General features: G+C 35.9%; 1 protein-coding gene across 3 annotated transcripts; it reads left to right on the top strand.

Annotated features, from left to right (window-relative positions):
- Positions 1-178: 178 nt before the first annotated feature.
- LOC145934976 (uncharacterized) lies at positions 179-16,580 on the top strand. Of its 3 annotated transcripts, none has more exons than XM_083035927.1 (11): positions 181-726; positions 2,359-2,499; positions 3,199-3,327; positions 3,478-3,644; positions 3,782-3,995; positions 4,107-6,914; positions 7,023-7,403; positions 7,526-10,114; positions 11,793-11,913; positions 12,111-12,568; positions 12,921-16,580. In XM_083035927.1, the coding sequence occupies exons 2-11, from the start codon at positions 2,493-2,495 to the stop codon at positions 13,010-13,012; spliced, it is 6,966 nt and encodes a 2,321-aa protein (XP_082892053.1). In that variant the 5' UTR covers positions 181-726; positions 2,359-2,492; the 3' UTR covers positions 13,013-16,580. The 3 variants fall into 3 exon arrangements, with proteins under 3 accessions (XP_082892055.1, XP_082892053.1, XP_082892054.1); XM_083035928.1 differs by having other exon boundaries at positions 182-726; positions 12,940-16,580; XM_083035929.1 differs by lacking the exons at positions 11,793-11,913; positions 12,111-12,568; positions 12,921-16,580 and adding an exon at positions 10,232-10,759 and having other exon boundaries at positions 179-726.
- The last annotated feature ends 492 nt before the right edge of the window (positions 16,581-17,072 follow it).

Genomic DNA, 17,072 nt, shown 5'->3' with positions numbered 1-17,072 from the left:
ATATATTATATATATAAATATATATATCAAATATGCTTTTATGAAAGGTTTTATTTTAATGATTATGACTTTTCATTAGCTTTGTATTAATATTTATAACGAATTTGCCAATAATTTTTGCTAGAGAATTTTTTAATTTTATCATGTATGCAATATATAACATGATTCAGATTTATCTAATAATTAAAATAACTTTGTAATAGAGAGAGCTCCTTAATATTTGAGCATTTTTTCATCTAATTATATATAAATGATACGATATTGTTAGACGTGATAAGCGCAATTCTCTGTAAATTACATGACGAAGATTGACATTAGGATACACACAACAAGCATCAAGCTAATCTCGATGATACTTGGCATTTAGGAGAAAATTGCGACGACAATTGGAAGCGTTTGGAGGTTATGGGACGTATATATGGTAAAACGATGGAGCAAGATGGCGCGCCTCGTAAAATACCCAGCGTGCCCCGCGCGATTGATTTGCGCATGTCAGTTGTACGCATTGCAAATGGCGGCACCTTGTTATTGTTCATGGCGTTTTATGACTTGTCTCTTTATATTAGCGATTATGTCGAGTTTTTTCGCGATCCCTACCGCGCGCTGTGTGCTGAGAGTGGAATAAGGGCCGCGCGGTGTGTTACGGATTAAGATCAGTGGCCGGGCGGTGTGCCTGCGTGTTCTACGGACGCGTGAAATCCCGCGACAGTGTCGGAAAGAAATGGGGTAACGTTGAAATTTTCCTGTGTTCATACGGTATCCAAGTCGGCGCTGTGCGCGACTTGGGAAGTGAGGCCCGCTGGCCCGAGTCGGTCGTCCTCGCCGCCGCGGATCCGCGGCTGGCCGACGTAGACGCCGCCGCCGCCGTGTCCAAAGCGGAGGGGGGGACGGCGGGCTCCGGGGAAAGAAAAATCATTCCGACTTTTGACGGTCTATCTTTGAGCATGCTTGAGGAGCCCACTTCACGTACACCTCCCCCGACGTGACAAAATGGTGGGCCCCCCCTCGATATCCGATGCTCTGGATGCCGTATTTCGAGGGAAGTCATTGCGTTGCCAGCCGGGGACGGGCCGTCCGACCCGCCGAACCCTCCTATCCCGTCGACACGCGACTCCGCGTCTCGCGCCCAGCTCAAAAAATCCCATCTATAACCTATTTCCCGACGTTGCTGAGGCGCGCTCGGGTGCCCCCGCGCCTCGTAAGCTTCTGCACCCGTGGATTTTAATTGCCGTTCGAGAGGAGAGACGGCGAGACGGCCCGATCCGGGGGATCGTTTACGCGGGTTCAAGTACCACGGCCGACGCTCGGCCGAGCGTCGAAGAGGCTCCCCGGGATACCGCGACGGAAACCCCTTTTCGCCCTTTCCCGCAAATCGTCCACAAATTATAACCTAGTAACGCTCGGTGGGCCTCACTTTTTGTTTATGCGCCCATGTTTTTGTCATTTTCTTCCTCTCCGCACAAGCTTTTATCGATTGTGCGGTAAATAACACCTTTCCTCCACACGGTACTGTCTCTCTCTCTCTCTCTCTCTCTCTCTCTCTCTCTTGTGTCATTGTCATTGGATAATTATCTTTCTACACTAGTATGTAAATTACTGGCTTGAAAACTTTTTTTTTTTTTTTCCACTTGGTAAAGATTTTATCTACAGGCCACTCTTTGTCGAATATTTTCCAACGCATACGTGCACGCGAATCCGAAATATTAAATATATTATTAAAAATTATGGTATTCTTGAAAGGATATATATGTGTTGTGTGTGTGTGTGTCTCATTTTATATTATTGGCAGATAATGTGCTAGAGAACTATATACACATAATATGTGATATGTATAAGAAGTGTTTTCATTTTTTTCTTTTCTACTTTTTTTTTTTTTTTTTTCTTTTGTTATTAAATTTTAGTATTAATTGTCTAAATATTGCAAGAGTAAAATTGAAACATTTGTTAATTTTAATTTATTATATATGTGTGTTGGATATGTATTTGACATGTTTACAATTATTCGATTAAAAGTTTTTCTGTGCATTTAAAATATTTCTGAAATATATGCTACAACCTTGTGCATTATTTTCTTACAATACATTTAAACACACATATTATTTTCTTAGAGCTTTAGAAAGATTAGAAAAGACTTTTTGATATATTTTATATATATTTATATATATTATTGCATTTGCAAATTATTATATTTTGTTAACACATGTGCACGTGTTAGGAATATGTAGTGTTATCTAACAATATTATATTATTTATATACATTAATGATTATATGTATATACACATACACATAAAAACTTGTTTTAATAATGTTTGTTTTCTATATAATTTAATTATTCCAATTTTTAATTTGTTTGACAGTAAACAAGATTAGTAGCTTATACCGGTGTGATTTGGGGCTGTCGGTGTACAACTGATACACGACATCTCATCATCACACATATTGGAGCAACACCCTGAGGCGTTCCTAAACTCTCTGGGTAGTTATGTGATTTATGATTGGTACGTATATTTTATTATATGCAAATATTATATTATTTATATATAAATTGTGATTTTGTGTTAAGCTCAAGTAAGAGATAATTGTGGTTATGGTTATGCTGATTATCATTTTATTGAACATTATCAAGTGGACATTAGGATTGAAACTATCAAGTTCTGCGATTTTGAACAATTAAATTTATCTGAGAAATTACTTTTTGAGATGACATTGATAAAAGAAATATTTTTGTGAATAGAGAAAGGGAGTATAAGAGATAGAGACAGGTTGACTGGCAGAGAGGAGGGGAGGAGACAGAGAGAAAGAAAGGAGGAAAATATTTTTATTTAATTGTTTGTAATTTTTTAATAATTTTTGTATATAACTTTATTTAAATTTTAAATCATAAATTAAATTTTTATATTAAAAAATTAATTTTTATGTAAAATAAATAAAATTTTTGTATTAAACTACTAATTAAATTTTTATATTATTATATATGTATATCCATAATATCAATTACAAATATTACATTAGGATTGCAATCACTATTATTTCAGCATCTTAAAACTTGGCAAATGTTAAAAATAATTGTTTTATTATTATTACTATATATTGATGTTTTATATTCTTTTTATTATATAAAGATAAATTTATTTTTTATTAATAATATTAAGATAATATATATCTATAATCTATATCTATATATGGATATATTACAGTCATGGCGGCAGATAGTGATGGTGATCTGATTGAGACGGTGGTAACGTGCGAGGGTGATCTTGCGGATCCAGAGTTTCCTCAGAAGTTTGAAATTATCGTCGATCGTCTTAATGCTTTGCTTTGCAAAGGTAAACCAATCAATGTAATAAGTATAATATGTAATAAATGTTTAATGATCCAAACAAGACAATGTGTGTAGCAATAATGTATTTGCTATTTAAATAATATAGTATTAATGAGCAGACTATGTTTAGCTTATGTATTTTTACGATTTGCAGAAAAAGGAGATGGGCTGATAGTAAATAAGGTAGAACCATGGAATTCTGTCAGAGTAACATTTTCAATACCCAGAGAAGCTGCTCTGCGACTTCGAGAGTTAGCAGCTCAGGGCTCTCCGACGCTTACACAACTTGGCATACTTTCAGTGCAAGTCGAAGGAGATCAGGTAATTATATAATAAATAAATGGTTGAATTTTTTTTTACAAATATAATACAAAAAATATTTTTTATGAATTGATATGAATATTTTTGTTTGTGATAAAAAATAAATATGAAGTATTACATATTATATTCTTTTACAGGTAATATCTTTGCGAATAGCCAGTCGCTTCGGTGGAGATGCACAAGAAATTGTGCTGCATTCTGGAACCGCGCAAGATGGCGGAACAAAATCGCAAAGCGATGCTACTAGTAATACAGCTACTGCTGACGCTAATTCAACAGCTTTGCCTGGTCCCAGTAATTCCACCAGCATTTCGTCAGCACTACGCAATGTTGCTCAGATAATAGCAGCTGGTAAGCTCTCATAAATTGCAAAATAAATTGATAAAAATACAATATATAATATATACACACACACAAAATGTAAATCGAATTGTACATATGTAATTTTTTTTTTTCTTTCAGGAACATCGTCGGAAAAAGCTCCACAATTTCGTTCTCCAAATGTAGTTGCACCCACTGACTGTGATCCTATTCCACCGTTTCTTGCGAAATCAGTCCAATCCACATCAACGAGCAATGTTGGCGTTTCTGGGAACCAGCAAGTAGCTAATTCCAATGCATCGCCCAGGAACAACTACAATGGTCCTTTCCCATTTGCCAGTATGACGCACGCTGCTCAAGCAATACACAATCGCGAATCGCAGATTACAACAATTAAGAATACGATGCAATTCAAACACCATGCGCAACCGCCGCCCCCCTATCCATCTCAGGAAAGTTTGGCAACGGTTACGGCACTGACGACCGGTCATACGACCACCCAACCGGTCGTTACCGTTGGACAACTAACAAATCAATACAAGCCCACGACGATTGCTACAACATCTAGTCTGTCACCAAACAACAGTACCAATCTGGCAGGGACTTCTAACGGTAGCGGAAATCAGGTCGCCCTGTCCAGTCCATTACTCGTAAATCTTTTACAAAATGATGCTGGTTCGCACTCAAATAACGTCGTACCTGGTCAGAAGATGTTACCACCGGCTGTTATCGACAATTCTGGACTTACCAATCGTATGAGACCCACCAAGAAGCCTACAGTTCGAAGGAAAGATCTCCCGTCGCCTAACGAGTCGCCACCGAATTTACCGGACACTTTGAGAAACGAAGACTTGATCGGAGGCATTCGAACAGCGACGACAACGACGACGACGACTGTTATTCCTGACTTATCTCAGACTTCTACATCGTCGGCATTCGCGACTGTCAACGCTAATCAACCGTCGACGCTTCCATCGCATCAACATACGGTCAATGTAATCGGCGGTAGCACCGGACAAAACATGATACCACCCCAAGCGGTGCATCAAGTGCCGCCCAGTGGACAGATGCAGCAGCAAGTTACATCGACTTTACACAATCAAGTACAAACGCAGCAAAAGTTTCCCAACATTAGGCAAGAATTGGCTTACAGGACTGCTTCGCAGATTCAAATGCAAAATCAACTTTCTGCCAGGCACCCGGTAAATGGGCAGCAAATTAGAACATCTTTGCAACAACGTCAACTGTTACTCCAGCAGCAACAACAGCAACCAATAAATCAACAAATTATCCCGCAAGTATCGACGGCGCAGCAAGGTCTACTTCATCAACAAAATATAAACACGTCGTTGCAAACCACATCTCTTAGCAATCAGTCACTATTACAACAACAACAAAATCAACAACAATTGCTACAACATTCGACAGTAGGCTTAAGCGTCCCGCAACAACGGCTAGGTTACTTAAACAGTCAACGTCAGCAAACTCCATCGTCCTATCCGAGGCAACAGGTCCCACAGCAAACGCATTTAAATCAACAAAATCAGGCTCTTAATGTACAACAACAACTGCATCATAATCAAGTGAAGAACGTCAATATCAATACCAGTGCGAGTACTGATTTTCGTTACGGACAGAGCCAAAATATCCTCAGTAGAAATTATCAATCCCCCTCAACGAGCAATGCTAATGGGACCACATGGAATGCACAAAGCAATTCTATTCCGCAAGGTGCTCAAGTCAACACCACACGTCTGTCAGTCTCGAATCAGGTTTCAGGTGCCTTTCCTCAATGTGGGTCTCATATAAATAATTCTACTCCTAGCATTGCTTCGTCGTCCGTCGCTAAAACGGAAACTTCCGCGTCTTCGAAACCGAAAGAAGAGAGTCCGGAGCCAGAACCGGAATACACTTCAAGCGGGAAGATAAGACAGTTTCTAATCAATCCTTTAACAGGACACTTGGAACCGATGCCCAGTGAAAGTTCAGATTCGGAGCCGGAGAGTGCGGTAGATAATCAGGACGATTTCTTCCCCTTTCCATCTCCGTCAAACGACAGATCAAACTCTATATTTTCCGACGACGACGCGGACAGCAACTTCTCGAGGAGAAACGACACGACGACAAACACGGATCAGTCTGATTCCGAAACAACGGCCAAGTCTACGGCCAGCGAAGGAAGTTTAAAGCATAGCAGACTGAAATCTAGCAGAGAGACCGCGCATAGTCCGATGCCGGGAGAGAAAATCAAACTAAGATTGAAATTGGAAAAATCCGAGCCCGTTACACCGGCTTACAAAGTTGACGTTTCCTTCGTGAATACGCCGCCCATGCGAAAAGCTGATAAATCCATGAATAAAATTTTCACAAGTGGTGTTCCGAGTACAGGGAACGGTGATGAACAACCCCGAGTGCCTCCGTTACACATTTCTTTAAGAGGACGTAACGCTTCAGTAGTACAAAGAAAAAAAGAAAAGAAGTCTCTGAAGGGTGAGGGTGAGAGTGATCTAATCAAGAGGAGAGGTAAATTGAAGAAGATGAAGGAATGTATCGATGGAAACAAGTTGCTGCAAAAGAAATCACCATTGAGCATGATAATAGGGGGTTCATCTGCATCAAAATTACCTTTGTCCAATTCCACAATGATAAACAGTGCTAATACCGTTTGCAAAATGGGTAATATGCTGCAAACTGCTATAACCAAACCCAATGCCTTAAAACAAGAACTACCGGTGGATGCTGTACGACTACAAACTGGTACTATTACTAAGCCATGTACGAGTAAAAACAGCGATGTAGATGATATACCACTGAATAGTAGAATACCGTCTCCCTCGAAGCATAAATCTGCGATCGTAAATCAGTCTTTAAATACTCCGCAAGTTTTAACGAAGAGTCAAGTGGATCTGGATGCGCAAAATCATATGCAAGAACATAAAATAGGCGGAGGTAAGAGAGAGAATCTATTTAATATTTTTACATAACTAGTGTATATATATATATAATTATTAATTGTAATTTCCTTTCTTTTTTATAATTTATATGTTCTTATTACAGGTAAAACAAAAAGAAGAGATTCTAAGAAGAAATCAGAATCTGGAGATGGTTTACATCGGGAACAAAACCTCCTGTCAGGAGGTCGAATTTTAGATAATCAAGTGAAATGGAGAAAGCTTGCTTATAAGGCTGATACAACTCAATCAATAAGAAAATCAGATTCACTTTTAACTGGGAGTGATTTTAATACTGTCAAGAAGGTTGGCGAAATTCGAAGAACGAGCGATAGCGACATTAATAAATCAGCAATCGAAAAGAGTAATTCGCTGACTAATGTTGCTCCCAGATTAACAGAGCTTAATGGCATGAAGAAAGACTTAATAAGCCAAGACAAGAGAAGACGGTTAAGTTTAATCGATGAAAAAGATCTGCATTTAGGAGGTAAAAAAAAAATATATATATATATATATTTTTTTTCTCTTCTATTTTAATATAATAATTATAAAATCTATATATTTATATAAAAATGCATATGATGTAATTAATTTTTGAATATGTTGCAGAATCTCCAAATACAGAAGTTACACATTTTAACAATCAGAAGGCAGCTTCTGAATGTTCCGCAAGTACAGTATCAAGTATAAAAGCAAATGCCAGTCTATCCTTTGAGGGCGATTCTGGTTTAAAATCGACAAATTCGTCGGCGCAGCAGGGCGACTCTAGAAATCCATCTAACAATCCTGAGAATAAGATAGCAGTTCACACAGAGACTACGACAAAAAATTCTCAACCACCTATGGCTAGAATACTCTCCGTCAAGTGTAAATCTGATAGGGAGAATTATATTGCCACTGTCAAGAGTCAAAGCATCGGTCAGCAGCTGAAAAATCATATGGTTGCCAAGAGCGAAGCAAATTCCATTTTGAACAGACACAACAAGACAGTCGAACAGTTGAATTTTAGTCATAAGAAGACAATTCAAAACCATGTTGTAAAACAACAAATCGACAGACCGGCGACGGATAGCAAAATAGATAGCGCGTCGCAAAGGATTAGTTTATTGAAGACTACATCAGGCAATACGGTAATCGGTAATTCGGTGGACCAAGTCTCTAGATCCCAGAACATTGATGTACCCGCAAACAAGCCGATCTTACCTATCGGTGAGATAAACGTGACCGAGGCGAAGGTCAAGCAAAAGTTACTCGAGAATACAACGGTACCTATTGGGATCGGTGTTGACGCAAATCTCGAAAGAGTCGGCAGCAGCGGTGGCGGCGAAGACTCCGGCATCGAGTCGATGGATGCGCTTTCGGAAAAATCACCAAACCAAGGGGAGTCACCTTTGCATAGGCCGGCATCGGCAACCGAATCAGTGACACAGAGCAGCGCCAAGAATGTAATACAGGGGGAACCCACCTTATCAACCACCAATAAGAACGTGCCTTCCTCAACTAGTAGTAGTGATATGTGTTCAAATTCCCATTCGGAACTTCTCAAGTCCAGTGGCCCGCAAAGGTTAAGTCCTGTGTCCGTAGCGAGTTATCTTGAAAACCAGTTGAATCGCAATATATCAAACTCTGGTGAGCACGACACGAAGAATGTGTCTAGTGAAACATCATCAACAATTCCGAGAATTGGACATAGTGATTTGGTTGTTAGTTTAGACGCAGCAAGTAATGACAAAAGTGTGTCCAGTCCTTTAGTGACGGGAACAATGACTGTTATGACAGCATCTATAACCAGCAGTATGAATAGTGATAATAACTTATTGCAATGTGCGCATCAACAAGCAAAGGATTTCTCCGATAAGGATAATTCTAGTGTTAAATTAGAGAGTACTGTTAACCAAAATGATCAGGGTAAGGCAAACTCTAAGCATGAAGAATCGAGAGCTGCGGAAAGCGTATCTGAGGATAGTACGAAAGCGGTTGTAGAAAGTAACAGTGCAATTAGATTAAGCGACGAACCTCACGGACAAAATAATAATAATATTAATAATAATAATAACAATAATAATAATAATAATGGTGTGCCTATAATACAAAATCACGTTGCTTATAGTAAAGTTGTCACGATAAAATCCGACAGTGTGCTCGCGAATACCAACGCGGCGACGGATAATTCTTGCTCGAACAATGAGAGTTGCAATCTAGAAATCAAAGTCGAATCCAAAATTAACGTAAAAGTGGACGATACCAGGCAGACCGATCGGTTCGAGCTTTCCAAAAATAGTAACATTTCTTCACTGAACACAAAGTCCGCTAAGTTAGAAACGTGCACTGAACAAAATCAGAAGTGTAATGTACAAAGTCAGCAGAGTCAGATCATGCTCAGAGAGCCTTCTGTGAATCTTCAAAAAGTCACGGACGATTTAGTTAAAAAAATGGTCAACGATTCCAGCGATCTGAGCGTGGGTGGTATTCAGTCGCCTCTCGGCGAAGATCCGCAGCCTATCAGGATTACACCACCGTTGTACACGTATTCCAATCCTGTGGTTCTGCAACGGGACGAAACTCCGAGTCCGGCGGCACAGAATCCCGAGGTGGACTCCAGCGACGTCGAACACCTGAAGCGTAAACGCAGGAGGAAGCAGGATCTCGAGGGACGACATGATGTCATATTTATAGAGGATAACGACGAAGGGTGCACCCCCTTCGTGGAGAAGCTAAACTCCAACATTGCGGAGGAGTATATCAAGAGACCGCCCAAGTCGTTGCTGGAGCAGCTTCTGATAGATATTCCGAACGACAACAATGAGAAGAGGTCATTGAGAACCAGGTCGCAGAAGTTGAACAGCCCGGATATCGCGAAAACTCCGAAGAGCAGCCCCCACGGCCCTAATAAATTAGAGGAACGCCGTAGTATATCACCCTATGCGAAAGCAAGTCCGAAACTGGCGGTATCGAAACTGTCTCCTAACACGACAATAAAAATAGGGAAGCGGAAAAGGCAAGAGAGCGAGAGTTCCGTTGCATCGAACACAGCTGACGATCCACAGCCAAGACCAGGTAAACGGAAAAGCTCAGAGAATGCGGCAGAACTTATTAAAGCTTGCATGGGTGTAGAAGAGGCTGGTTCTATAAAGAAACAAGTGCCTGGCAAGGAAGAGCAATGCAAGAAGGGATTCATAATGACAAAGTCTAAGAAAGGTATTTATTTATTTCTTATGCTACTATTTCTTTGTGTGTAGAAAGTAAGTTTTTTTTTTACAAAAATTTGTTTAATTTATCTCTTTTTTTTTCACATATATCTTTCTACATATACAGGCTGCTTAGCTGTTAGCGCATCAAGTATTAATCGATTTTCTTCACGAACTTGAAGTTGCATGAAAATTCTTCTTTACAGCGAAAATTTTATGAAATAATTATCTAATTTTATGACTTAAGACACTTAAACATCACAACTTATTCTTTCGTAAAACACATACATATATATAATATTATAATATAACGAAATAATTTCTCATAAAATTTTCGCTGAGGAAATCCGAATTCACTAAGGAATTTCTCATTATCAGCTAATGTGGTAGGTGGACACGCTGTATATATTATAGATTTTATAATGTAACAAATTAAAGACTGCCAAAAACAGGACTGTTTTTATATATGTAAATTATTAGGATATAAAAAAAGAATTATTATACTATCGTGAAAGAGAGGAAGAAAGAAAATATAAGCCTGTAATAATAGAAACTCGAGGGATTGGTCACTAGTGGTTATAGTGTATAAAAATGACCCTTGATACGGATTACCTTTATATTACCTCAGATTACTTAAGATTACCTAATACAAATTATGCCCATCATACTTAGAATTTAGAATGATATTTTTTTCGATTATTCCTTTTTTTTAATTTAAAATTAATCTTAAAGAATTTTTTTTAATATATATTTTAATTTTTTTGTTGTAAACAATAAAAATTTTTTCCTATTTTGAAACATTAAAAAAATTTTTTTGATATACTTTTAAAATATTTTATTATTTCTTAACGCTGTCAATTTTATTCCCAAAAACGTTGGGAATAAAAATTTAATTTTTGTTACTGTTGTTTTCTTTGCAATACATCCATAAAAAAATGCGGTAAAAATGAAAATAATACCGGAATTACCGGCAGAATATTCAATACATGAAAATTGTAATATAGGTTTTGTTTTACCGTTAAATGACGATGGCTTCTCAAAAGTTGTAAATAAGAATGCATTTCGCAATTTTTAAATGCTTGTGTGTTCGTGGCCTGAGAGAGAAAGACGTGGTACCGCGAAAACCTACCCACGACAATTCTTAAATTATAAAAAAGCACGTTTTTACGAAGCGTCGGCTAAAAAAATCGACTGCAAATGTATATTATTGTAAAAAGATACAATTCATCAATGACGTTCACTAAGTTCAAAAATTAAAGATTACCTTACATTACCTACAGATTATTTGATATTACCCTTAGGTTACTTAGATTTCCTATTAAAATACCCAAGATTACCTGAGAGAATGCTAAAGATTATTTAGAATTACCAAAAATTGCCTTGAATTATCCAAAATTTCCTTTGGATTGCCGCTGAATTACCTAGCCCTTGTACAAAAATCACCTCAGTGACCAACCCCTCGTAGAAACTGTTACATCAGTTATGCATAAATGTAGTTAAATTAGTTGTGATTTACTGAAGAAATGAGACTGAAGATTATTGAATATTGCAATATTCGATACATAGCTACCTCTCAATTTCATTTTAGTATATACATATTTTCAATTTTAAATTCATCCAACTCTCGTCTGATTTATAATACTTGAGCCAGACTTATATGTGACATAAGCGTTTTTTTATATTTTTAGGTCTCATTGTGGTAGAAGTAGATTCGTCTGATGACGAACCATTGATTGAATCTGTAGGAAAAGCAAGAGTTCGATTGTCAGATGAAACATCCGCTGCTTCCCCAAAGCCTAAAGATCAAAAGTAAGCAACACTGAATGCATTCTTTTATGATGCCCAGAAAATAAGAGTAAGAAAAAAAAAAGAAAGAAAAAGAGTCTCAGATTTGAGAGTTTTACTACATAATAAGATAAGACTACTTTAGAGCGAGTTTAAGCTACAGCTGTTTCTGGCAGTCAAATTAATTCCAGTAATATATTAAATTTCAATGCCAATAATAGAGTGCAAAGAGAGAGCCGTTTGTTAACTACCAAGCAGCCGAGTACGGCTTTGGCGACGACGACGACGACGATGACGACGACAGCAACAGCAACATCAACATCAACAACAATGATTACGACGATGACTGCAATGACGACGACAACGACGACGACGATGACGACGACGTCGACGTTGACGCCGATGACGCCGACGACGACGACGACGACGACGACGACGACGACAACGACAATGACAGCTGCGGTGGCGACGACGGCGACGGCAACGGCGGCAGTTACTGTCGGGAAGGAGAGGTTACGAGGCACTTCTGTATCTAGCAACGAGTCTGTGGGCGAAGTAACGACAAGAAGATCCGTACGGCAGAATACAGCTTCACCGCTAGCTACACCAGCAAGCAATACTAGAGGTGCATCCAGAACCTCTGACGATATTAACCGAAGGAAAACACGTAGTGGTGCTGGTATGTAACCGATTTATTTTTCCAAAATAACTATAATCTATAAAAGGCACAATTATACTCGATTTTTAGAGATGCAGAAGTGTCGATTTCTTATCCCTCGATAAGCATGTTGTTTGTATTCTCAGAATATATTTTACACGCACACGAAATATATTTATATGACATATACATATATTATAAAATTGATTACTTAATTATCACATTTTAATTCTATACTGTTTTTCTCTTTTCCCACAATTTTTGGCATAATATTATATATCCAAATAATAAAGTTGACAAATGAAAAATAATGATTATAGATGTTAGTTGTATATGTTTTACATACTATTTTAATTACAAACACCTTGTACAGTGGGCAAACATTGTTTTAGTAACAGCGGAAACGGCGGAGCAAGCGAAACGGAGGCGAATATCCCGAGAAAACAAATGACCTTCGGGAAGTGACCTTGACAGTGATTAGCTACCGTCGCTCGTCAAGGCCTATCATCTGTCTGATTGTAAATCCAACATAAACGGGTATTTGATCGCCGTGTGGCTGGATCCCACCTGGTAAAACTGTATGCGTCACATTAGCGCACAACGTTGCTGTTATATGTATCGGGAGTATTGTGTCAAAAAAGAAATAGCTAGACGGTGTGCGAAAGCATTTTGTGCTATAAAACATTGTGTTAGTCATACATGAGAGATAGTATCTTCGAATTTTTTCTTGCTCGTTCTCTTTACGTTTTTTGTTTTCTCTTTCTTTTTTTTCTTTTCTCTAAAGAATAGATCATAAGAATTATATTGTTGTGACATTTAAAGAGAGTATATTTTATAAGTCATTAATTATTAATTGTTATGTTCTTAAATGTTTAAAAGAATAGCGAACAAAATAAAAGCAATCTGCTTCGATTCTTTTCTTTCACCGTCTAGCATTTTCATTTATGTTGTACTCCGATAAACAGCAAAGTTTAGTTACTCAGATTTAACTTGCTCACAATGCATTATATACTGTAATCTAAGTAACTGAACTAACTCAAAACTGCCGAGACATTGTATGTAACTTTCTTTTACCAGTCAGATGTTTCATTCTTTCTTCGAGTACTAAATTTCATTCTTCGATGTGCAATTTTCTAACATTATTGTCTGTTAGATGTAAAAACAAGGAACTGCAAGTTAGCTTTAGAAAGATCTAAGAAAATTCAAACTCGAACTATTTATGTTTCGGGTATCATCTTCTCTCATATAATTTCTTTCGTTCATTGTATCACTACGAAATAACAGCGGTAAAAGAAAGTCCAAATTGTTTAAGTGTCAAAAATATGAATTTGACTGTACTGCCGTAAGTAAAATACATATTTATCGTGAATAAATTTATTAACTAGTGGGGCTTATATAGATCGCTACTCTGACGACTTTGCTGACAGACTCTGTTTAAGCATGTCTAATTTGTGTATACATATTTATTTATTGTGTGTCATCTATTTGTTATACAAGTTTTCTGTATATGCATGTATAGGTAAAGTGTGCACATACATATATATATATAAAATAACGATATATAAATTTTTCACGAATTAGTTTTTGCCATATGCTGTAAGTTTTCAAGAAAGATATAAAGTAGTAACGTTTTTCGTACTTATGCAAAAAGATGAAAACGTTTTTAAGCTGTTGATCTGGTATTTGGACAATTGTATATCACATGATTTTGGATATATTGAGAATTGTTACATCTTAAATATTGAGAATAATGAATTTACAAATTGTAATAAGGACAATGACAAATGTGAAAGCTGTTATTCATGTTTGTAATTACAGAAATGTGTATATGTCTTTTAACCAACTTAGCAATTTAGTTTGTAGTTACATTATTATACGTTTTCATTTTTCAAACTCAGCAAACATAGTCTTTCAGTAAGAAGTTCGTCTCGAGTTATATAATATTCAGAGAAATCGGGGTATAAAATCTTTTTTTAAAAAGGATTTTGCTTTATTCATGAAATATACAAACAGTGAACGTTGGAAGATATGCATAAATATGCGAGGATGATAAGAATAATTATTATAAGAAAACTAATTAATACAATGTTAATTTGATATAGGTAATATATGGAATGAATATATTTTGTAAATAATTTCTTGTAAAGATGGACAAAGCACACCCCTTTCTCCCTATTGTGTATATATAGAAACTGTTTAAATTTTTATTAAATTAATAGTAATTGAAGTATATCGTGCAAAAATAAAAATCGTAATTGTCTCATTATTATTATAATTATTCTCTCGCGTTAATGTAATTAAAATATACTTATTCTTCTTATACAGATTTAGAACTACATTGAATTATATGTGCATACGTATATACAAGATCTATGTATGTGATTTATATCGATTATTGTTTTTGTGAACAGATAATCTAGTTTTATATTGTATAAATATAACTTACACATATAGACAGATAGAGACAGAAAGAAAGAAAGAAAGAAAGAGAGAAAGAGAGCTAGAGTGTGTGTATTATGTGTGTGTTGTTGAGAATTTAAAGTTCTAGCTGAGCCTGAGTAGTCATCATCATGTAGCACTGTCCAAACGTTTCATAAAAATATGCATCTATTATGCGGTTCTGATAATAGCAATTTTTCATGCAGTAAACATTTAGAATATTGTTTAATAAATAATGTTTCATTCATTACACACAAATATTAAGAATTAATTGATTTTAATTATTTATCTTAATTGCGTTCTTGCAAATATCCCTTTATTTTTTGCAAACTTTGAAATATTTATGTTATAATTATACTGTAAACAGCTTTCGTGAAAGCTTTAAGTACGCTCAGATAAATATTCTAAATGGATTCTATTTAGAATATGAATCTGTATGATTATGATTACAAAATATACATAGTCAATGTGTGTTAAAAATTGTGGATCAAAAGTTACATGACCCAATTTTATCATTTTTGAATGTACATGGTTTTGTACAAAAAAAAAAAAAAAAGATGCAATTTTTTATCACAGACCAAGTAAATATTTATTATATGATAAAAAAAGATTATTGCTACAATTGTTACAAGCATAGAATGTACAAAGTATGATAAGTGCAGTGCTCAATTATATAGTATGCATACAAATTTTCTGATCAATACTTTTCTCCCAAAGGTTCGATGGCTACCAGGCGGCACTCTAATAGAAAAATGCTTCTCTCACGCTAGTAATAAATGCCGAATTTAATGATATTTAAAATAGGAGAGAATTTCATCGATCTATACCCAACAGATTAAGAGACAGAAAGAGACTGCTTCTTGGGTTATAGCTTCGTTGAATTTATTTCCTACTTTCAATATTGATTTAAGTTATTTAATTAGAATATTACTTGTTTATCAGAATTTATTTCTATTAGACACTGGGTCATATTGTATATAATAGTATACTTATTTTACTCGGATGGGAAATTACAGCCTGATTGTACATAAAACTATGAAGAAATGGGTACACACGACTTGTACGTTTGATTTAATTCGTATCCTATAACATAAATAGGATCGAGTGTAATATATAGTAATTTAATATTGCAGAATATACAAGAATAATTGAAAAAAATATTGTAATTTTGATGTGTAAAATATTCTCTTTCACATTAGATAAGCTAGGCATTATTATGTTACAATTTTATCATTGAATATTACATTTATATGATTGTATAGACTATAAACAAAGCTGAGGTCTTTGTGTAAATATGAATATCTTAAGTATAAGCGAATATTTAGCGCGCTCGCATAATTAAGGAGCTTTTAAAGTATTTCTGCCGTATAATCATGTGTGTATGTCTGTATGTGTGTGTCTGCGTGTATATGTGTGTGTATGCATGCATATGCATATATATATATATATATATGTGTGTGCATGTAATAAAGAGCAATTAATAATGCGCCAAAGATCAGATGTCGGATAACTGTTGGCACTCAACACAGTTGGAGAAGTGGTGTACGTGTGAAAAGCTCAATAAATAATTGGTATTAATATTGTGGTTTGTAAAGGGTGTAAAGTTTACATGCTACCATCTCTGCGCAATCTATGAGAATTACACCGATAATAAATGATCACTTTATGCCTGTTTATATATTATTAATAGTCGCTTGACGAGCTCCTTAATTTTGTAGGCAAAGCTGCAAATATTATATTATGTATATGGATGTGCGTTTTAAGATCACCAGATTGGGATGAGGTTTGATGACTTTAAAACCTGCTATATGCAAAACATTTGTATTTTTAGTATTTGGTTATATAATATACATATATATATATATAAATAGTAGTAAAAAAGAAGAAAACGATTGATAATAATCTAAGTAGAGATATATATATATATATATATATTTACTACATATGTATATATATATACATATCTCCATGAAATAAAGAATTAGATACCATATTATATTTGTAGAAATGATTGAGTACGTGAGAGGATATCGCGCTATGATTACGGAGAAAAAAATATTACAATTATATTATTACCTATTATTAC

Source organism: Prenolepis imparis, unplaced genomic scaffold (assembly GCF_030444845.1).
Source record: "Prenolepis imparis isolate NDT839.2.m4 unplaced genomic scaffold, iyPreImpa1.0 SCAF_4, whole genome shotgun sequence".
In the NCBI taxonomy this organism is placed as follows: Eukaryota; Metazoa; Arthropoda; class Insecta; order Hymenoptera; family Formicidae; genus Prenolepis; species Prenolepis imparis.
The sequence above is the reverse complement of the archived record's forward strand: the minus strand, read 5'-3'. Positions and strand labels throughout refer to the sequence as shown.